The 24,317-nt window shown below is 41.2% G+C and overlaps 2 protein-coding genes across 7 annotated transcripts in view; one reads left to right on the top strand and one right to left on the bottom strand.

Annotated features, from left to right (window-relative positions):
- Positions 1-24,317, top strand: part of LOC308184722 (uncharacterized protein) — a 362,730-nt gene that overhangs the window by 93,904 nt on the left and 244,509 nt on the right. The gene's annotated exons all lie outside the window — the stretch shown is intronic.
- LOC308184735 (uncharacterized protein) overlaps positions 1-24,317 on the bottom strand; it is an 82,682-nt gene that overhangs the window by 43,555 nt on the left and 14,810 nt on the right. For all 6 annotated transcript variants that reach the window (XM_080572145.1, XM_080572144.1, XM_080572146.1 and 3 more), the window contains 2 exons: positions 6,568-6,683; positions 4,589-4,753 (listed from right to left, as the gene is read on the bottom strand). In XM_080572145.1, the coding sequence (XP_080428271.1) occupies positions 4,589-4,753; positions 6,568-6,683 (281 nt within the window). The remainder of the gene's footprint in view (positions 1-4,588; positions 4,754-6,567; positions 6,684-24,317) is intronic.

Below are 24,317 nucleotides of genomic sequence, written 5' to 3'. Positions count from 1 at the left end.
CCTGTTCCATCACCTTTCCTGGCACCGAGGTCAGGCTGACAGGCCTGTAGTTCACCGGGTCCTCCTTACAACCCTTCTTATAGATGGACATCAGAGTAGCAAGCCTCCAATCATACGGGACCTCTCCGGATCACCATGACCTCTGATAAAGGAAAAGCGGCTTGGAAATCACATCCGTCAGCTCCCTCAGCACCCTCAGTTGGATCCCATCTTGCCCCATGGACTTGTGACAGTCCAGGTGGAGCAGCAGGTCTCTAACTGTTTCCACCTGAACTGTGGGGGGTTTCTTCTGCTCCCCGTCCAAGACTTCCAGGTTGGGAGGCTGAGTACTCCAAGAATAAGTAGTCTGGTTAGTAAAGACAGATGTAAAAAAGACATTAAGAACCTCAGCCTTTTCCTTATCCTCAGTACCCGCAATGCACATGTTTTCCAGATGCTGTGGGAAGAATCAATCTCGGCTGCTGGGAGCTGGCACCCTCATAGCAGAGGAAACAAGCACGCCAGCCCAGAAACCACATGCAGTGCCCTACACGGGTGATTGCTGACAGAGAGGCTGTGAGATTGCTCCATCGTATGTGGGAACAATGCTAACTGGTTCTCTTTTACTTTAGCAGAGTGAAAGGCTTCTTGAATAAGATATTTTAAACCCAAAATACCAAAGAGTCTAGGTATAAAACCTCACCTTTAATAGGTCAGCTTTGGCTCTATAATTGATTTGGCATGAAATTCACTAACTCTGCTAACAGGAAGGGTTGTAATGGAATAAGCTGTTAATGGTTTTGTTATAACTTGACTGGGAATCTATCCCAATTAAATTGATTTTTACCTAGAGTTATAGTTCAAATTCTCTTTAAAAAATTAAATTAACTATAGAAAATGAAACTGAGCGCTATGCATATGAGTGATCAGTTGTTTTAACTGCAGTCTTTCTTAGGTGGCAAAGAACTGCATCTTGGCACTGAAAGACTATGGTTTCAGACAATATTTTAATTTTTAAGAATTTCCATACCCCAAACCTGAACTGAAAATGAACTTAAGTACTTAAGTATTCTTGAAGCTGTCTGGGCTGAAAAAAAAATGTACATTTGTGATACTTCCATGAGCAAGTAAGTTAGTTGTTAAGGAATCTCCATGGATAAGTGGGGGTAATGCTCCATATATTGATGCTTGTATATTTCAATTGACAGTAAACTACTACTTTACAAAGAATAAGTTAAAGACTTTTAAATAAAATAAATCTTGGACAATTGCTTGAGATTACTTTAAATGTGTATGTTTCAGGTAGTACTTATTGAAAATCATAATCAGTACAGTCATTCTTTTTGTAAATGGAATCCGGATTCTAAAAATGCAAGATTCAAGATCCAAATTAAATGTTGTTTTTTGTTTGTTTATTTTTTTTTCAGACATCCTGATAGCTTTGTAATTAGCCAAAGCTTAGATAACTTTAACTGGAGAATTCAAGATCTTTTATTACATTTTATGCAAAAATAAACTCTGGTATGATTATTCTATCATTACATAAAGCATTACATTAAAAATATATATACCGGTATATCTTGTCGAAAGACTGTTAGCAGAGGTGTAGAAATTATTACTGCTCTGAAGATTCACATCCTTTCTCCTTACATCTCTCAGTGGAGGTTACCAGAAAAATGAGCTCTAATTCATCATGAGAAAAAATCTGTAATGTCAGAACTGACTGGGATACCCTCCTTAATGTAAAGTCTTTAATAATAAATATGAAATTTTGAGCTACTTGTCTCCTTCCCAAAAACAGAACAGAAGAAAAACACTTTAGATTTGGTATTTGTCAGCCACAGGATAAAATTAACTTGGAAAAAAAATCTGAAAAAAAAATTGGATTTCAGAAGATGTGGTGGTTTCACACCAATGGACAGCTAAACTCCACCACAACTGTTCTTTCACTCCCCCTCCTCAGAGGAAGAGAAGGAGAAAATACAATGAAAAGGGACTCAAGGGTTGAGATCAGGAAAAGGAAATGGCTCATCAATTACTGACACGGGTAAAACAGACTAATCGTAGGGAGATTAATATAATTTATTATACTAACAAACTAGAGCAGTGAGAAACTAAAAGCAAGCTAAAAACACCTTCCCCCCCCATCCACCTATCCCAGACCTTGAAAAGCAAGTCTTATGGCAACATGGCCGTTACCTTGCCACATAAAGCCAATACAGAAGGGCTTCTACAAACATAGCAGCAGCAGAAGGAAGACAAGGGAAAACATGGGCCCACTGCTGAATGGGCCAGCAGTCCTATTGACAAAGTACATGTAAAAGGCTGGAACACTTAAAATCATAGAATATCCCAAGTTGGAAGGGAGCCATAAAGATCATCATTACAATTCCTAGCCCCACACAGGACGACCTAAAAATTAAACCATATGTCTGAGAGCGTTGTTCAAATGCTTCTTGAACTCCAGCAGGCTTAGTGCTGTGAACACTTCCCTGGGGAGCCTGTTCCAGTGCCCAACCACCCTCTTAGTGAAGAAACTTTTCCTGCTATGCAAATTGACCTTCCTCTGACTCAGCTTCATGCTGTTCCCTCAGGTCCTATCGCGGGTGTCACAACAGGAATTATACACTTCACTCGTAAGAGAGAAGCAGCAATATATTTATTGATGGAAATAGTGATTTAGCAGGGCTTAATTGTGGATGAGACAGCGATTTAACAAAGTTCTAATGGTAAATGCTACATTAACAATATTTATGATGGCAAGGTCACTTGATTATTTACTGCATAGAGGATAGGGTCAGATTAAAAGTGTCAGGAAGACCCTCACACTGAGTCACGAGGTTCAGAATGGAGCCCCATTTGCCATCCAAACTCCAAGGAGTATAGATATGACTGGATCCTATCCCAATCCCAGACTTAACGATTTATGCCTAGGGGATTATATACACAATCAATCCTTTATATCACTTAGCTAAGATTATGTTGTGGTTTAACCCGGCAGGCAGCAAAGCACCACACAGCTGTTTGCTCATTCCCCCCTAACCCCTAGAGCTGGATAGGGGAGAGAATAAAAAAAAAAAAAAAAAGGTAAAACTCATGGGTTGAGATAAAGACAGTTTAATAGAAACATAGAATCATAGAATCATTCAGGTTGGAAAAGACCTCCAAGATCAAGTCCAAACTTTAACCTAGTACTAAAGTCCACCACTAAACCATGCTCTAAAGTTCTAAATCTACACATTTCTTGAAGACCTCCAGGGATGGTGAATCAACAACTTCCCTGGGCAGTCTATTCCAATGCTGCACAACTCTTTCAGTAAAGAAATTTCTCCTAATATCCAACCTAAACGTCCTCTGGTGCAATTTGAGGCCATTTCCCCTCATCTTATCACTTGGTGCTTGGGAGAAGAACCCAGTCCCCACCTCTCTATAGCCTCCTTTAAGGTAATTGTACAGCGTGATAAGGTCTCCCCTGAGCCTCCTTTTCTCTAGGCTAAACAACCTCAGTTCCCTCAGCTGCTCCTTGTAAGACTTGTTCTCTAGACCCTTCACCAGCTTCGTTGCCCTTCTCTGGACTCGCTCGAGCACCTCCATGTCCTTCTTGTAGTGAGGGGCCCAAAAGTGAACACAGTACTCAAGGTGCGGCCTCACCAGAGCCGAGTACAGAGGGACAATCACTTCCCTAGTCCTGCTGGCCAAGCTATTTCTGATACAAACCAGAATGCTGTTGGCCTTGTTGCCCACCTGAGCACGCTGCTGGCTCATATTCAGCCGACTACCGACCAATACTCCCAGGTCCTTCTCTGCCAGGCAGCTTTCCAGCCACTCATCTCCCAGCCTGTAGCTCTGCTTGGGGTTGTTGTGCCCCAGGTGCAGGACCCGGCACTTGGCCTTGTTGAACTTCATACAGTTGGCCTCAGCCCATCGGTCCAGCCTATCCAGATCCTCCTGCAGAGCCTTCCTACCCTCGAGCAGATCAACACACGCACCTGACTTGGTGTCATCTGCAAACTTACTGAGGGTGCACTCGATCCCCTCATCCAGATCATCGATAAAGATATTAAAGAGAACTGGCCCTAATACTGAGCCCTGGGGGACTCCACTAGTGACTGGCCTCCAACTGGATTTAACTCCATTCACCAGGACTCTTTGGGCCCGGCTATCCAGCCAGTTTTTAACCCAACAGAGCATACACCAGTCCAAGCCATGAGCAGCCAGTTTCTTCAGGAGAATGTTGTGGGAAACAGTGTCAAAAGCCTTACTGAAATCAAGGTAGACCACATCCACAGCCTTCCCCTCATCCACTAAGCGCGTCACTTTGTCATAGAAGGAGATCAGGTTTGTCAAGCAGGACCTGCCTTTCATAAACCCATGCTGACTGGGCCTGATCGCCTGCTTGCCCTGCAAGTGCCGCGTGATGACACTCAAGATAATCTGCTCCATGAGCTTCCCTGGCACTGAGGTCAAACTAACAGGCCTATAGTTTCACGGGTCTACGCTCCGGCCCTTCTTGTAGATGGGCGTCACAGGCATCTTAACATTAAGATTGTAATTTATGAGTTATAATTCTACATCCTCCATTACTATTTTCAACCAAAAAAAAAGCTACCTGTGAATTCAAGTTTCCAACGTAGACTGTTCTCCTGATTTCATCAATTTTGGATGGATCCACATTCCCCATAATTGGTGGCTGTGGTATTTCTCCCAGTGCTGTAATGTTAGGGTCCAGTGATGCTGCTGATATTGCCCCCAAACTGCCAAGTGAAACACTGAGCTGGAAAACAAACAAACAAACAAAAAAGTACGCACAGGCAGAATATACTTCACTTGTTAATACTTATCTTCCTTGTGCCTTTCTGTAAAAGTCAATTCAATGAACGTAGGCAATATTTTAAACTGCATGATCCCAGTTGAGTAATTATTTCTTTTAAGAATAAAAATCTACCTACAAATAACCATATATAGTTAAGATTTTCTGTATGCTTCTGTAGTGGTGTAACCCAGCCAGCACCTAAGAACCACACAGATGTTTTCTCACACTATCCACCCTCGATTTTCCTGGAGGCTGGTACATGATAGGGGATGTGATACACCCACTCAATACCATGTTCTTTGGCCCAAGTGTCTATAAGGTTCTTTCAGAAATGAGTCCCATTGTCTGACTCAATTCTTTCTGGGGTACCATGTCGCCATAGGACTTGCTTTTCAAGGCTCAGGAGAGTGTTCCGGGCGGTGGCATGGGGCACAGGATATGTTTCCAGCCATCCGGTGGTTGCTTCCACCATTGTAAGTATGTGGCGCTTGCCGTTGCGGGTTTGAGGGAGTGTGATGTAATCAGTCTTCCAGGCCTCCCCATATTTAAATTTCAGCCATCGTCCTCCATACCAAAGAGGCTTTCACTGCTTGGCTTGTTTGATTGCAGCACATTTTTCACAATCATGAATAACCTGTGCTATAGTGTCTATGGTCAGGTCCACCCCTCGATCACGAGCCCATCTGTATGTTCCATCTCTACCTTGATGGCCTGAGGTGTCATGGGCCCATCGAGTTATAAATAATTCGCCCTTATGTTGCCAGTCCAGGTCCACCTGAGCCACTTCAATCTTAGCAGCCCGATACACCTGCTGGTTGTTTTGATGTTCTTCAGTGGCCCAATTCTAAGGTGTTAGAAATCTTCAGCAAGACACCAGTAACTTTTTTTTTTAAATGTAACAAAAATAAACTACTCAGCTTTGCCTTGAAATCATCCTTTCATTATTCAACAAAAAGGGACAGATAGCTTGACTTCCTCTTTTATAGTGTAAAATTCACAAATAATTTATTAAAGATTTTATATAAAAACAAAGCAAATATACCTTGGAAGGTTAGTTTAGAAACAGATGTCTCTAAATAACACAATTATACTTCATTAGAAACAATGATAAAGTGGAAGCACAAGTAAGCACATTTTGGTCTAGGAAGTGCCTGAACTATCACTTCCCAAGTCAATGAGAGCAATATCGCCTATTTCAAGACAGGGGAAAAAAAGCCATCATTCTTGTGAACTAAAAGTGATTTTCAAATCCATGCAATTTCTCTTATACAATGACCATTATGAACCATAAAGAGAATTAACATCAAAACATCTAATTGGTGATTTTGATCCCACTGTTTCATTATTTGTACGCTCTAAAACAGGTGTTGGAGGACAAGTTTCAAAAAGGATGCTGACCTATATGTGCAGATTTATTAAATATTGCTTTAACCAAGTTTTATTCTGCAACTTCTTTTTTATGAAAGGAAGGAAAGAAGGAAGATACTAAACATTAATTTCTTTTAGGATGCTGATCAATAGCTGTTAAGAATATAAAAGTGGAAATATTGTTTCTAGTAATGGAGACAAAAGAATAATTTAAGGACAGATTTGGGACTCTGCACATGCACATCTTGCAGTCTACCCTCAGAAGAGGCACCACAGCTAAATCTTCATTGATTTAGCATATAAGAGGACAACATCGATGGATCAGATAGTTGTTGTTCTCTGAACACAGAAAAGGCTATTGAGTATAGAAGAAACCAGAAATCAAATAGCAACTGAATTTTACTTACTGTAGTCAAAGGGGTCGGTGTAGGTATAGGAAGCAACCCTGCACCAGGCATCAGGCTTGTCATAGCAGGAGCAGGTGCCAATAGAGAAAGGGCTTTGGCTTCATCTGGGATTTTACCTGAAGAAGCAATTGAAAGCGTTATATGGTGTTGGAACGCTACACAGATTTTCTACACGCTCTATGATTTTACAATTACCCTTACATTTAAAAAGGTTCATTCTTATTTATTACCTGTCTATGACATCCTTACAAAGAAAGTAGTAAGAACAAAAGCAAGGAATAAGTTTTTCCTTTTACCCTGCTCTACTTGGAAAAACAGAAGTGAGCAAAACTTCAAAGACTAGCAATCTCATTAATGGATTATTTTTAAAACTGAACAATGCAAACAATCATTTAACACTTTGAACTGTGGGTCACCTGTACTGGAAACTTAATGTTCATGAACCAAACGATATCAAGCATGGACGATTTCCCAGGGCGGTGTTTTCATGGTGATCGAAAGTTGTTTTACACATGACAACCATTCATGTTGGTTGCATCACTAATAGCACACAGAACATCAGATACAGAAAAGAATATCAGTTTTTAAAGTTTAATCCCCAGAAATGGCAAATAACCAAGTCAGTAAAAGAAGAGAGGGGGGGAAGAAGAAGAAGAAAAAAAAAGTATTTGCTATCTGAAATTTGTGCCGACCCCCCCCCCCCCAATCTGGTGTTACCTATCTCTGATATAAAAATAAAATAAAAAACTACTGTGATTCTACACAATTGTCCTGGTTCCAGTTAGGACAGAGTTAATTTTCCCTCATAGTTGCTAGTCACGATGTTGATTGCCTTAATCTCCAGTCTGCTGTACCTGTATTCCAAATTGAGTTTTATGGTGCGTTACTTTCTGTATGTGCTCCCTGTTGCACTGTTTATCCTTTCCGGGCCCTGGTTTAAGATTGTTATGGTACTGTGCGGTGTAGCAATGGCTTATGAAATGATGAAATATCTGGTCACGACTCTAACTTGGTATTTGTACTCAGCACTGACGTCGACTCTATACTTTGGAAACCATATCTCGGAAACTATTAGCAATTACACCTATTGCCTGTTTTCGTCAGGGAGCCAATCTGTGAAGGGGACAGGGGAAGACATGTTTCCCTACCTGTTCACTCTCCCTTTCTCCTTCACCACCAATCTCTTATCCCCCGAGCTAGTTACGGTGGTTCTCCGAGATGTTGAATATCCTTGGGATACTCAGACCAGCCTGCTCTTGTTGTTATGTCTCCTGAACGCGCTTCAGGTTTTGTTGAGGGTTAAACAACTACTTAGGAATCTCATCCGGAGATCTGTCTTGAGGCGGGATAGTTGCGAGTGGCAGGGAGTGTGGGAGGATATGGGCAGGTTTCTAGAGCAGTGGTCACCTCCAGTGTTTTGGACATTCACCCCTGAACAACTGCAAAATCCTAAAAAGCTGGCAGAATGCTTGAAAAAAAGGTGTCATGACTCTGGCAGTTCCAAAGTGACACAAATCACTGTAGCATGCTGGGGTCTGGCTTGTGCCTATCGAGCTGCAATTGATGCTACTAGCAACCTAGCTCCAGCTCCAGCTCCTGCAGCCGCTCCAGCTCCAGCTCCTGCAGCCGCTCCAGCTCCAGCTCCTTCAGCCGCTCCAGTTCCAGCTCCTGCAGCCGCTCCAGCTCCAGCTCCTGCAGCCGCTCCAGCTCCAGCTCCTGCAGCTGCTCCAGCTCCAGCTCCTGCAGCTGCTCCAGCTCCTGCAGCCGCTCCAGCTCCAGCTCCTGCAGCCACTCCAGCCCCTGCAGCCGCTCCAGCTCCAGCTCCTGCAGCCGCTCCAGCTCCTGCAGCCGCTCCAGCTCCCGCAGCCACTCCAGCCCCTGCAGCAGCTCCAGCTCCTGCAGCTGCTCCCACTCCTGTGTCTGGGTCAGAGAAACGAGCTGTAGCAGTGCAAGTTGACCCCGCAGAGGGTATTCCAACCCCTGTGGCAGACCCTGTGGCTGGGTCAGAGAAACGAGCTGTAGCAGTGCAAGTTGACCCCGCAGAGGGTATTCCAACCCCTGTGGCAGACCCTGTGTCTGGGTTAGAGAAACGAGCTGTAGCAGTGCAAGTTGCCCCTGTAGACAAGGTGAAAAAATGGTATAGAGGCTCAGGTCGTTTAGAACGCAGACAGTCTTCTGCTAAGTCTGGGCATAGTGAAGACGAGGCTGGGCCATCAAAGGTGCAGGAGACTGAAGATGAGGATGAGGATGTCGAAAAATCAACAGTAACTACCCGGACTCTATACCAGCGTGAGCTACGAGATGTGCGAAAAGATTTTGGTCGCTGTATAGGCGAGCAGCTTGTCACCTGGCTGCTCCGGTGCTGGGACACGGGAGCCAATTATGTGGAATTAGAGGGCAAGGAAGCCAGGCGGCTGGGATCCCTTGCTAGGGACGCATGCATTGACAAAGCAATTGGAGATGGAGCACAATCTCGCAGCCTCTGGAGGCGTCTCCTGTCAGCTGTGCAGGAAAGGTATCCCTTCAAGGAAGAACTTGTATGTCTACCAGGCAAATGGACCACCATGGAGAAGGGAATTCAGTACCTGAGGGAATTGGCCGTACGGGAAGTAATTTATAAGGACCTAGACGACGCACAAACATCCGCAGATCCAGATGCAGTCCGGTGTACACTACCCATGTGGCGGAAGTTTGTACAGAGTGCACCATCATCATATGCCAGCTCATTGGCAATACTAACCTGGAAAGCGGAGGAGAATCCCCCAGTGAATGAAGTGACTAAAATACTCCGGCAGTACGAAGGAAATCTCTCCTCTTCCCTAAAGGCCTGTGTCTCAGCTGTGGAGAAACTCTCTGAAGAGGTCCACCAACTTAAAGAGAATTTATCTTCCCCTCCACCTGAACGAACCAGTGTCCACCAGCTAAAAGAGAATGCTTTGGAGAAACTTTCTGAAAAGATCCACCAACTTGAAGAAAGATTATCTTCCCCTTCACCTGAACGAAACAGTGTCCACCAGCTAAAAGAGAATACTTTGGAGAAACTTTCTGAAAAGATCCACCAACTTGAAGAGAGATTATTTTCCTCCCCACCTGTACAAACCAGTGTCTCAGCTATTAGGGGTAAACGTTCATCTATGCAAGGAAGACAATATGGTGGGCACACACACCGCGCCACCCTGTGGTTTTACCTACGTGACCATGGAGAGGACATGAGAAAATGGGATGGAAAATCTACTGCGACCCTAGAGGCATGGGTACGTGAATTGCAAAGGAAAACAATTGGGAAAAAGGAGTTCTCTGAAAAGTTTGCTGCTCCAACTTCCAGCAGGCAGTCCTTTAAACACAGAAACGAAGATTCTGACTAGGACTAGAGAGGCCTGGCAGATTGATTACATCACACTCCCTCAAACCCGCAACGGCAAGCGCCACGTACTTACAATGGTGGAAGCAACCACCGGATGGCTGGAAACATATCCGGTGCCCCATGCCACCGCCCGGAACACTATCCTGGGCCTTGAAAAGCAAGTCCTATGGCGACATGGTACCCCAGAAAGAATTGAGTCAGACAACGGGACTCATTTCTGAAACAACCTTATAGACACTTGGGCCAAAGAACATGGTATTGAGTGGGTGTATCACATCCCCTATCATGCACCAGCCTCCGGGAAAGTTGAACGATACAATGGACTGTTGAAGACTACACTGAAAGCAATGGGTGCTGGGACATTCAAAAATTGGGATACACATTTGGCAAAGGCCACCTGGTTAGTCAATACCAGGGGATCTGCCAACCGAGCTGGACCTGCCCAATCAAACCTGTTACGCACTGTAGAAGGGGATAAAGTTCCTGTAGTGCACGTAAGAAACATGCTGGGTAAAACAGTCTGGGCTACTCCTGCCTCAGGAAAAGGCAAACCCATTCGTGGAATTGCTTTTGCTCAGGGACCTGGATGCACTTGGTGGGTAATGCAAAAGAATGGGGAGGTCCGGTGTGTACCTCAAGGGGATTTGATACTGGGTGAGAATAGCCCATGAGTTGAATTGTAGTATGTTAATTATTATATAATACTGTATGTCATCACTACCATGATTGCTATATATCATAGATGAAAATGGTGATTAATTAGAATGTATTGGAAAGAGTGTAACCTGAGCATGACATAAATGGTATGGAATAAGGGGTGGATATCTGTCCTGGTTCCAGTTAGGACAGAGTTAATTTTCCCTCATAGTAGCTGGTAGGGTGCTATGTTTTGGATTAGGATGAGAAGAGCGCTGATAACATGCTGATGTTTTAATTGTTGCAGAGCAGTGTTTACACCAGGCCAAGGACTTTTCAGCTTCTCGCTCTGTCCTGCCAGCGAGCAGGCTGGGGGTGCAGCAGGAGCTGGGAGGGGACAGACCCAGGACAGCTGACCCAAACTGGCCAAAGGGGTATTCCATACCATCTGACGTCATGCTAAACAATATATAGGGGTGGCTGGCCGGGGTGGGGGGCCGGCTGCTCGGGGATAGGCTGGGCATCGGTCAGCGGGTGGTGAGCAATTGCATTGTGCATCACTTGTTTTCTTACACATTATTATTATTAATACTATTATCATTATCACTATTATTATTATTATTGTTATTATTATATTCCTGTCTTAATAAACTGTCTTTATCTCAACTCACCGGCTTCACTTTCCCGGTTCTCTCCCCCATCCCAGAGAGGGAGGGGGGAGGGTGAGCGAACGGCTGTGTGGTGTTTAGCTGCCAGCCGAGTTAAACCACAACAACAATAAATACTACAAGTGAAGTTGGGAGTTGGGGAGGGCAGAAAAATTTAGATTTTTACTGTCTTACATTCTAGGTCATCTCAGCTTATCTGAAAGTTTGATGCAAGCTGCAAATTTACTGAGATTGAAGAAAATCATAACCGATCAGCTAAGCAAGCTATATTTTCCTAAAATATGTATTTACTACAATTTCAAACAAATTATATTCTCCCTGTCATGCTAACAGTTTAAGTAATATCTTATCTGAACTAAATGCAGGTTTAATTCAAAGTCAGTTACAATTAGACTGCTAAATTAACCCCCCAAAATCTTCAAAAATTAAAAGATACAATAGTTAAGCCATTTCTTAAATGCACATACTAAATTTGAAATACAAAGGGATATAAACTAGTACAAACACTTGAAAAGTTCTAATTATACTAGGTATCGATCATCTTTTCAAAATTGTTGGTGTAACTATAGATGACGCCTAACTGAACCCTCTGGTATTACCCCATGCACTTAAATAAAGTAAATGCTTTTATTTAAGTGTTGTTTTAAAAGTCAAGATATCTACAAAGAATGTGCCAGTGTCTTTTACTGCTTTGGTTAGAACTGTGTATTTTAACTACAAACCCCTAACTTTAGGGATTTAAAAAGAAGATATTAATATTCTTATCAAAAACAAAATACTGGAGAATTTTCAAAACTGTTCAATTTTAGCTATGCAAGTTCCAATAAACTCCACAGGAATCATACTACTTAAAAAAAAAAAAAAAGAAAGGAAAAAAAAGTGTTGCAAGCCAGTACTGCAGGTCTGCAGCAAGGATTGAGTTACAATAGGATGCGACCAAAGGACAAAAGAAATCTAAATTAAAATTATTAAACAATTAAAAATATTTAAGAAATATGCAGCATGGGTGGAATAGAAGAGAAAAACAGTACCCATTTTTTCCTCACACCTCCGATTTACATTTATTTATGTTTTGAGGCACCTTGCTCCTTAACATGTAACAAACCACTTTATTTTGCTATCTAAAGCAGAAAGATGAGAAAATTATTAGCTCTTAAAATTAACTGTACAATAATGTCTTCCAGGACTTTTTAAAACCATGCACAAATCTGAGTCATCATCTCAATGTTGAGCACTCTTTACAGGTCTCATTTTGAAGTCAGGCATGCAATGATAGGTATACCGGATTTGCCCGACTGCTCATGAGAATGAGGTACTCTGCATCTAACTAAATAACCTTCCAAATATACGCTTCCAGTAACTGTGCATGCAAATTAGGCATACAATTATATACCAGTTCTTCTGAAAAAAATCAAAATAATTGTTTTCAAACAAATGATGAACTAGACCATTAACTATTGGACCTTTATTCTGAACAGCCGGCATCTTGCAATTAACTGTATACTCATGCAGGTTTCCACAGGACCAACAGACAGCTCAAGTAAATCCAGTGACAGAAATGGTTCCTAAAATTGTGTGACTGCATTCTAATTTAGATCCTTGGTCAGTCATGTACATAAACATATGCCTAATTTAAGTATGCACTTACATACAGCCAATTAATACACACTTAAACAGATAAACTTAACAGATTAAGGTATTTAGCCTTTTTACATAAATAGGAATTGAGTTAAGCACATAACTAAACAATGAGTTAAGTTCAGAAATGTACTTAAATGACAAACCTAAACTTTAAGAATATAGCCCATCTGAATAACTGGAATTATTAATTTGCTCAAATGTTGCTTAAGGAATACGCTAAGCACTTCCATATTCAATAGTCAACTATTATAGCAGTTCAAAGAATGAAGACCATACATATCTAAATTATATGTTAGCAGCATTGTTTCCAGGATATTTTGGTCTCTCAACAACGTAATGCTTTGTTTTAAGTACAAAATCCCAACGGTGAGTTCTGTAAGGAATAGTCCAGCAATTCGTGCCACTAAGGGGTGTGAAGGGTTAACATTGAGGCCTGGGTTTAGGCGAGAAGAGAACAAAGGGATTTCTTCAGAGAAAAACTGCTGACTTTGCATGGACGTGCAGTAACTTCTGACAGCTGGCCAAGAGACCACTAGATAAGGAGGAAGAATATGAGCCTCCCTGTCCGAGCGGCCCCCGAGAGACTAACAGAGACTGATAAGCAGGCGCACCTGGGAGGACTTCGAATTCGGGAAACCAATTATAATAACCCTGCCTCTTCTAGAAGTAGTAATGAATATGTATTAGCCTAGGAGCATAAAAACCAGCTGCCTTACGTAACAGGTGTGCGTCCTGGTGGAGCAGAGACTCCCGGCGCACCCAGCGCTGTTTGCTTGCCTCTGTTCATTTAATAAATTGTAAACTTTGATTGTAATCCTATTTGGGACTCAGTCATTTATAACAATTGGGGGCTCGTCCGGGATGGTCTTGGTTCCTGAATTCTGACTTGATCTAGGAGGGGCGCCCCCACCATTTGGTGGCTCCTGTTCAAGTCAGGTCGGGGCTAATGCCATCTCGAACCTGAATAAGGGCAAGCAAAGATTTAGATTTCTTTATGAGCTCCCTTTGCCGGCTGCAGCACTATATTTTGCCCGTAATTCTGCGCGCGAAGATCCGAACGAAGACGACGGAGTCGTAAGTATTTAAGGCGTATACCGTTCGGTTGGGTGGGATTCGGTTGCCTGTGTGTGTGTGAGAGTGTGACTGAGACAGAACGTAGTTCCGAAGCGATTGTGGAGGTCTTCTAACCGCGGTTCCAATCTCCCGCGAGGGACTTGGCCGATGAAGGACCGAAGCAATTCCTATAGGATTCGTGGGTGGGTGATAGGTCCTAAACCCCCTGCAAGACACTCTCACTAAGGCAACCAAGGGCTGTAGGAAGTGCCACAGTAAAATTCCTAGATGGGTCAGACAAAATTGAAGACCCGGGACCAGAGAAAAGGGAGCAAATTACCAGACATACCACCAGAAAGTCCATTAGGGATAATGATTAGAAATTGGAACGATAGGGGCCCCAGAAAAGGGAAAAAGTAAATTAAAAATGGTTCAGTATTGTATGACAAAATGGCCAAAGGAGCCTTTAAGACCACATGTCTTTTGGCCCGTTTTTGGATCCTTTGAAGACTGGGTTTGCCAGGCCTTAAATATACATGTTAATTCAAAGGAACCTTTTAGCCAGGAGGAAAGTGATTGTGCAGGATTATGGATCAGGATCTCACGTCCTTTTCCAGCCTCAAAATTTACACTAAAAGCAGACGAGAAGTTTGAAGAAGAAGAGAACAAAAAAATAAAAAATAAAAAAAAAGGAAAAAGAAAAAGATGATGAATGGGAGTCATTGGATAACCTACCACCTCTATATCCTAACAATCCACCCCCGGTGGTGCATCTTGTAATCCTGTTTTGTTCTTAAATGTTTTGACTGTGTCAAGGAGGAAGGTAGGAGCATTATCTAAGTAACAGTTTAGAAGTTTGGGTATATTCGCGGTGGTGTTCGGTCAGTTTCCCAAGTATCGGGGGAGAGGGGCTGACTGATTATCAAAGTGGTAGAACAGAGAGTCACTTCTTTGGTGGTTCGGGCCTGAGCCCTGGGAATTTGGTAAGAAGGGGGAGAGCGAATTTATTTAGGCCTCAATACATTTTTAAACCCCCATCTTGACGGATACACAGGAGTGATTCCTTGTTTTGTGTAGGTTTACTAACAAAGTGCATGAGAAAAATTAGCATTCGGCTTGAAATTCGGTCTTATTGAAATGTAAATTTTGTGGAAAAGGTGTTATTGTTTGTCTAGAAGACCGAAGGCTGAGTGCTTCAGGTGTTTTTCCGAAGACCTGCGGATTTATGATTGGAATGGGGCTCATTAATAATCTGAAATAGTAAAGTTTGTATGTGGAAAGAAGAGTTTAATCCCAGAGAATTGGGACATTTGGGAAGAAGATTAGGAAAAGATAGTAAAAACCTGCAATAAAAAGGTTTGCGTGGAAATTGAAACAAGGGACAGTAACTAATATAAATAAATAAAAGGGAATGGGAAATCAAGGAAAAGGGGAAAATCCAAAAAAAAAGACGTCCTAAAAAAAAAAAAAGCCTCCTTGGGTGCATATTGGCACATTGGAAGGATATTGTTAGAAATGGGGGCACAGAAAGCAAGAGGACTTTCATTAAGTATTGCAGTCAATGGTGGCCTCTATATAAACTAAATGGCCACTTTATGGATCAATCGACTATAACAGTGTCTTGCAATTAATGTTTTTGAGGAGAGAAGGAAAATAGGATGAAATGTTGTATAGTGATATGTTGTTTCAGCATCTTGGAGGGAAAAGGTTTGGAATTAAGTTGGCCCCTGACTGAGCCTTTGGTGTTGGCATTAGAAAAGTACGGGCTGGAGAAAGATAAAGGAAGTGTTAAAAGGATTGTTGAAGGTGTTAAAGGTTGTGTGGCATGTAGTATTTAACAGAGCTGTTTGATGCTGAATGAGCAGGGAAAGAGGATGTAGGAATGCTAATAGTTCCGTCTCAACCCGAGGCTGAGATCTCTAAATCGCGGGTGTGAGCCCTCTGGGGCAGGGGGACCGTGATGGGTCCGAGAGAGTTGTCGTGGAAACAGAAAAGCAGCTAACTCTTGAAACAACCTGAGTTCCTGTGTGAGCTCAGATTGCCAATGGGACCGCTCAGGGAACTTCCAACGATTGCATTCCCCTGACCGACCCCCTCACTGAGACCCTAATCACCCCGGAAATTATGTAAATACTAAAATCTGGTTAAATTGGCTATTGGGAATTGAGAATCTGTTCCAAGAAGGTCCAAAAGAAACCCCTATGGAATTTATGGAATTTTTGAATTTCTGGACCAACTTTGAAATGCAATGAAAAAAAAAAAATGGACCTGGCTTAAAAAAAAAAAAAGAGAGAGAGAGGCAACTGGCTAGCCTCTTTCCAGGGCAATCAGCCCCTGATATCAGAAAGAAATTGTCTTAGGCTGCAGGACAAACTTACAACAGTCAGGAATGATGGGGACCTGGGGCATCTACCCTAGCAGGTCCACTAGTTGAAATAAAGCTAGGAAACGAAGACAGAGGCTTGAATTTTTTGTTGGTTATGGGAGCTTCTTTCTCTGTGTTAATTAGGCTGTAAATGTAATAGGAGCAACATATTCAGTGTTAAATAGTTTAAAAGGACGATTAGGAACTAAGACAACTACAATAATTGGAGCCACAGGGAAAGAGGAGGAATGGTCATTCTTACAACCCCTTGATTTGCGTTTTGGGGGTAAGGAACTAACCCATGAATTTTTGTATGTACCAGAATGCCCGATGCCACTCTTGGGACGGGATCTATTAGCCAAATTAGATGCAACAATAACCTTTGAGGATGGAGAATTAATAATGAAGGTACCTGAGTCCAAAGTAGGCCAAATCCTAATGATCAAAGATAAACCCTTTGTTAATATTCCAAGAGAAGTAGAAAATGCAGTTATAGCAACAGTACGGGAAACAGATGTACCAGGGAAGTCGAAACTGGCACAACTGGTAAAGGTGGAATTAAAGGAAGGAGCCAAATCTGTTTGAATCAAACAATATCCACTTAAGATAGAAGCTAGGCACGGGAATGGTGAAAATTATTGACAAATTTCTCAAATATCAGATTCTGGAAGAATGTAAATCGGAATACAATACTCCAATTTTTCCAGTAAAGAAGCCGAATGGCGAGTATAGATTTGTACAAGATCTTAGAGCAATAAATGAAATAACAAAGGATATTCACCCGGTAGTAGCTAATCCTTACACATTGTTAACATCTGTGAAAGGGAAATATAAACGGTTTACCGTGATAGATTTAAAGGATGCCTTCTTTTGCATACCTCTTGATAAAGATAGTAGAAAATTATTTGCCTTCAAATGGGAAAACGTATTGAAGTTTTTGGACCACATATGGTAACAACCGTTTTGGAACAAAGGGGGGGGGGCACTGGTTATCACCCAGCTGGATGATGAAATATCAGGCAATCCTAACTGAACAAGATGACATAACCTTGAAAACGACTAACCTGTTATATCCAGCAGTATTTCTAGGAACCGTTCCAGAAGAAGGACCGTTGGAACACAATTGTGTGGAAATAATCGAACATACGCCAGCCACAAAGATTTGAAGGATGTACCCCTTGAAAGGTATTCAGTGGGAATACCACACTCCGTGGCACCCACAGAGCTCAGGGAAAGTAGAAAGGATGAATCAAACAATAAAACAACAATTGGCTAAGTTAATGATCGAGACACAGCTGCCCTGGACGAAATGCTTACCATTGGCACTTTTAAACATAAGAACTAAACCACACAGTGAGACTGGATTATCATCATATGAAATGTTATATGGTATGCCTTATTCTCAAGGGATGCCCCTAGGGAACAATGTAGTTGAGGATCATAGTATCCAGAAATACATAATTACCATTGGAAGGAGATTACAGGAGCTAAGAGAAATTGGGATGATGATTCAGACACCACCTTTAGGATTTGCTATTCATAAAATACAACCAGGAGACAAGGTCTTAATAAAAACCTGGAGAGAAGAATCATTGAACCCCCGATGGGAGGGACCGTACCTTGTTTTACTTACTACTGAAACAGCTGTGAGAACAGCAGAAAGGGGTTGGACCCACGCATCCAGAATAAAAGGACCAATAACTACCGAAGCCTGGAGGGTTGAGTCCACTCCTGGGGAACTGAAACTGAGACTAAAGAGGAACTGATATCCCAGCAATGAGGTTCTGCATGAATTAAGGGCACTGGATAAAGAGGACAAGGCTGAAGGGAGGAAAGGGAGAAGGCAAGACCGGGGTAGGACCCTCCACTGCGGCGTGTATGGTCTACCGAGGGAGGCAACCCCTATGGGTATTGACCGCCGAGTGAGAGTGCCTCGACCGGACTTCTCCCACACCAAGATCAGTTTGTCCTGAGAAAAATAACATGAGAACCTTTTAAACCCATAATAAAATTGTGATTAGTTTTTCCAGGAGCTGGATCACCCTGAAGGGCTGAATGGTAACACAAGCTCTGAAAGCGGGCCCAACCCCATGACTGAAGGCGCTTCCCACACTCTCAAGATTGGACGGCGAAAAAGGCTTATAATATGACAGGTCGCCAAAGAGAACTGAATTGTGACTGTAAGTGGAAACCCAACGTGGGAGCTTGGAAGCGCGCATATACGAGTACAAACGGGGCAGACATTGTAACAGGACCACTCGGTAACAAGGACACTCTGTATTATCACGCCCCAAAGGGTAAAGATGGATGGGATGGTCATTTTCCAAACGGGACGTGGGCCCTAAAGGGACATTATTGGGTGTGTGGCAAACATGCTTACAAGAGGCTACCCGGAAACTGGTTGGGAATATGCTATGTGGGGTACATAAGACCCTTGTTCTTTTTATTGTCACAAACACAAGGAAATCATTTAGGAATAAGATTATATGATGACCTGAACAGAGTAAAACGATCTATTGATACTTCCTTAGCCGGGGATAGTGCCCCAAAATGGGGAAAGGATGAATGGCCTCCTGAAAGAATCAAACAGCATTATGGGCCAGCTACCTGGAACCCGAATGAGTTGGTATCAGGAGCCCGAGAACCTATTTATAATTTGAACCGAATAATTAGGTCGCAAGCTATCCTCGAAGTTGTAACCAATCAAACAGCGACGACCTTGGATCTTCTGGCTGATCAATCCACTCAGATGAGGAATGCTATCTTTCAACGTAGAATGGTCTTAGACTATTTACTAGCAGAAGAAGGGGGAGTGTGTGGAAAAATGAACGATTCTAATTGTTGTTTACAAATTGATGATAATGGAAAAGTGGTTAAACAGATAACAAAGGAAATTAGGAAGTTAGCCCACGTCCCAGTACAAACTTGGAAGGGTATGGATTGGGATTTCTTTTCATGGTTGCCCGGTGGACCATGGGTTAAAAGGATGCTATTTTTATTTTTATGTGGTGTAATGACATTATTGTTTATACCTTGTATGATACCTTGCTTTACGTTGTTGATACGGCGGATAATAAATAGCACCCAATTTGTGATGACTTCGGGAGAGAAAAGGTGATGTGTCGATAATGATGCTTAAGAAATGGGCACCCCGAGAACTGACTGATGAAATCCAACTGCTACTAACAAAAGTTGAAGAAGAGACACGAATTGATGATATTAAAAAAAAAAAGGGAGGAATTGTAAGGAATAGTAAGGAATAGTCCAGCAATTCGTGCCACTAAGGGGTGTGAAGGGTTAACATTGAGGCCTGGGTTTAGGTGAGAAGAGAACAAAGGGATTTCTTCAGAGAAAAACTGCTGACTCTGCACGGACGTGCAGTAACTTCTGACAGCCGGCCAAGAGACCACTAGATAAGGAGGAAGAATATGAGCCTCCCTGTCCGAGCGGCCCCCGAGAGACTAACAGAGACTGATAAGCAGGCGCACCTGGGAGGACTTTGGATTCGGGAAACCAATTATAATAACCCTGCCTCTTCTAGAAGTAGTAATGAATATGTATTAGCCTAGGAGCATAAAAACCAGCCGCCTTACGTAACAGGTGTGCGTCCTGGTGGAGCAGAGACTCCCGGCGCACCCAGCGCTGTTTGCTTGCCTCTATTCATTTAATAAATTGTAAACTTTGATTGTAATCCTATTTGGGACTCAGTCAGTTATAACAGTTCCATGCCACAAACAAAGATGTCCTCATTTATTTTATTCAATAATGGAGAAGGGTCTCTCTCTACAGACAGAACCCTGAAAATTTGTCTGTATTTTCAGATAAACTGTCTTCACAAGTTCACCCTCCAGTTTTTAAAATCAGATCAACTAATCAAACTTTTAAACAATTCTATAGAAAATAAATTGGGGGGGGGGGGTGCTAAAATATCTTATAAATTTCCTTTCCTGTTCTTTAGACATTTTTGAAAAACAAATCAATATGTGAAGCTAACTAACCTAACAGCCATTAGGTTTTGGAATTTTATCTCCTTAATATTTAGAAAAGGAATACAAAGCCCACAAAGATATACAGCAGAACGTATCAGTTATGACAACAATTTTGGACATTAAGAATTATTTAAAATAACTGCTTTGCTGTTTAAATTCATGCTTTTAATCTCAAGACAAATGGAAATGAAGTAAAGATATTTATGTTCTAATAAGGGGAAATTGTCAAAAATAAATATGCCACATATATACCACGTACTTAGAAATATTTCCTAGAAGTTTTTGAGCTTTACCTTGATCAGAGGGTTGGAGCAACTCTCCTATGAAGAGAGGCTGAGAGAGTTGGGGTTGTTCAGCCTGAAAAAGAGAAGGCTCTGGGGAGACCTTATAGAGGCCTTCCTGTACCTAAAGGGGGCCTACAAGAAAGCTGGAGAGGGACTCTTTGGGAGTGTAGTGATAGGACAAGGAGCAATAGTTTTAAACTAAAAGAGGGGATATTTAGATTAGATATTTGGAATAAATTCTTTACTCTGAGGATGGTGAGGCACTGAAACAGGTTGCCCAGAGAAGTTGTGGATGCCCCATCCCTGGAAGCGTTTATGGCCAGGTTGGATGGAGTTTTGAGCAACCAGGTCTAGCAGAAGGTGTCCCTGCCCATGGCAGGGGGGTTGGAACTAGATGATCTTTAAGGTCCCTTCCAACGCAAACCATTCTGTGATTCTATAAATAGAAATACTACTCTGAGATCTTTTTAATTAAAGGGCTGGCACATCAAGCAGGTGTTCTCCTATGTCTCTTGCCAGTTGAGGCCTGTTCTGTTAATACTATGTATTTGAGATAAGTCTGGTCTCAGGCTATATCTGGCTACTTTCAGCTCAACATCTTCCAATGCATAGAACTGGTGTTTGCACACCCAACTGAGATGAAACTCCTCAAATGGCCTTCACATATTCAGGGAGTTGGAAACAGATGATCTTTAAGGTCCCTTCCAACCCAAAGCATTCTATGAGTTTGATCATCACACCTTTAATCTAATTATTTATTTATTTACTCCTTCCTTTGCAAAGCAATCTGTAAGCAAACAGATTAGTTCTGCATTGTCTAGAAATATTTTATGCTTCTTAGGAAGCATACAGTTGTTCTAAATATGTTATGATTGTTACTTTTTCCCATCAAAATGTTTAAGAGCCCTAGTTAACCTAATCCATACCAGCATTCATTTTGCTAAATGCTGAACAGAAATACCTGTGTTAAGCAAGTACTAATCACAGTATTTTATTCTTCTCCAAGTACTCAGAAAAAATTAATTTCATATTCTTCTTACTGAAAATACATGCTTAATCCTCCCCCCAAAACTGCTTTGACATTAAGTTCGTTTTAAAAATACTTCCTGTTCACATCTACTCTAAACATAAAGAATTTTTCTGCTTTTTTAAAAATCAATGGCAAACGCACACTTACAAATAAAATAATTTGTGTGATTCAATTCATGATTCTTATTGGATTTAGCAGTAGTGATTAAAGAGATTACAACTACTGGCAATTACCTCAACTGCCACAACTAAATCCAACAGAGATCATAAAGCTCTCTCCAGCTGCAGTTCACAGCTTGGTGCATTACCAAAGTGAAACCCATTGATTTAAATGCACTTAGCTAGGAAGAACAGTGTCTGAGATGACATACACCACCCACCCCATCACTTCTGCTTCAGTGGTTCCATTTCACAAGAAAGAAGTAAGACCATCACCTAGAGACAATAACCTTCTCAATCACTCCAGCATGAACTGCCAAGGCTTGTAAGATTATGAGATGACCAAGACAAAAAAAAAAAGTGTTAAAACCTCTTTTAGAAATAACCACCACTGGAGCATGTAGAAGTGCAATACACACATACAAAACTGATTCAATCTTCCCACAAACAACAGTGTTAAAAGACAATGTGCCTCATACAACATGTTCCAACCAAAACCTCAGGTTGCATCTGCACTTATGAGTGATAAACGTTTTCTCTAAAAATTACAAAAACGGAAGGATGAAGTCTTACTGCCACTGACCTCACTGGAACAAGACTGTATTCACAAGTATTTCATGACATTCAGTATCCATGAAAGTTCAGTTTCAGAAATAATTAAACTCTTCATATTAGACATAAATAGAAAGCCTTCTTTTAAACAGACCACGCAAATTGGTATATTTTTCACTATTCTAGTCTTCTGACACAATGTGCTCATCTGTTGATTTTAGATGCTTAAATGTATTCCAAACCAAATTTGTCTGTCATTCACAGCATGAAACTTAGTTAATCATATTCAGTGTATACCATCCATCACTGATAAACAGCTTTAGGTCAACTTCAAAATGAAACACTGTGAACTCTTTACAGAACACCATTTTTAAAGAACCAAAGTACCAGTACACAAAGGAAAGAGACTGAACACAACAAAACAAAAAAGGGACAAAACAAAATAAACCAAGGAAAAAAAGCAAAATAAAATAAAAACAGAGACAAGGCATCTATCTTCAGCAGGCCAGACTTCAAACTCATTTCCCCCATGAAAGTTTCACTTGATGGCAGGTTTAGTGGCATGGCAAACAACGCCTAACTCAGGCAAGTGTAACAGGTCTGTCTTGGCCAGTCTAGTCATCTAATAATGCACAAATATCACACAGAAAACATACATAACCAAATTAATAGTCAAAATTCATCTACCAGATAGCGTGGTCATAAGATTTAGAATGGTTAGGATGGCATCTTTTTCTTTCAACCTTTGAGCTCTCAAAGTATAACATTTAAAGAAAAAACTACTGATACATACAAAAGAAAGTCATATTTTGACAGCTTGATGCCACGTCATTTACAATTACATTTTGTTAAATTGTTTAATAAATGTCACAAAATTAACATTGATTTAATTGTGTATTGATTCCCTCCTCATGCTCCCTTGATTTACCACTGTTTAAATGCACTCTAAATTTCAGATGTTATTCTGTTTTTTTAAAACCAAGTTTTCAGAGTTCCATTTTACCTCTCCTCTATGTTCAATTCAGTGCATAAACTATTTGATTAGTGGCACTGTTGGCCAACAATATAATTTAACCTCCCAGTAGAATATAGCCATTGCTACTTTTAAAGTCTGTGATACACTCCACTGATTCCATTAACAATGTATTATATGATACATAGTAAATCAAAAAATGTTGCACTGTGGTCTCCAAAACCATACTTCTACGCAATAAATTCCTCAGAAAGTTAAACCTATATGATTTCACATCTTTACAATTTAAGATCAGTGACTCTGTTAGAAAGTTGCATGGAAAGAGCAAACAGCGTTCTGACATTAAAAAAAAAAAAAAGAAAAAAATTGACCTTACAACCCAATCACTTGTTTACCTAATTACATACAAATCTCTGTGGGGTCTAGAATGATTTAGAACAGTGATACTTTTTCCATAATATGTTTTCATCAGAAATACCTAATAAGTCAGCTACAAATGGTGTTGGAAGAAGATTTCTCAGAACTTTGACTTTATTTTCCTTCCATTCATTGTCTACCATTAAGAGACAGGAAAATGTAGCTTTACCTGCCTGTTCTCCTATCACGTCAGGCAGTGATCTCATCACAGGAAAAACACCAGGAAGTGTTGTTCGTACATTAGATGGCAATCTTCCCTCTCTGGTAGTACTGAACCAGTGTTAAGGTCTTTTGGATGAAACATAAAACTAAGATCCTGAATAATTTATAGTCAATTATTTAGGGGCAATTTTACAGTATTAAGGACTCTGGTCCAATACATTTTGCTTACACAAAAGCTTCAAGTGGATATAGCAATAACTTCTTTGGGGTTTAAGAATAAGTTCAAAAATTAAAATCAAAAAGCTCCCAAAGCAAAGGATAAAATCAACTAAAAAAATCTAAGTTTCACAAAGACAAAAATATATGCCCATATTAACAAGACTATGAGAACTGACAGTATATTGTAGGTTAGTATAACCTTTAGTTAAACTGGTTTTAGAATCTATGAAATTTTGGAG

Source organism: Anser brachyrhynchus (assembly GCF_964034855.1).
Source record: "Anser brachyrhynchus genome assembly, chromosome: W".
Lineage (NCBI taxonomy): Eukaryota > Metazoa > Chordata > Aves > Anseriformes > Anatidae > Anser > Anser brachyrhynchus.
The sequence above is the reverse complement of the archived record's forward strand: the minus strand, read 5'-3'. Positions and strand labels throughout refer to the sequence as shown.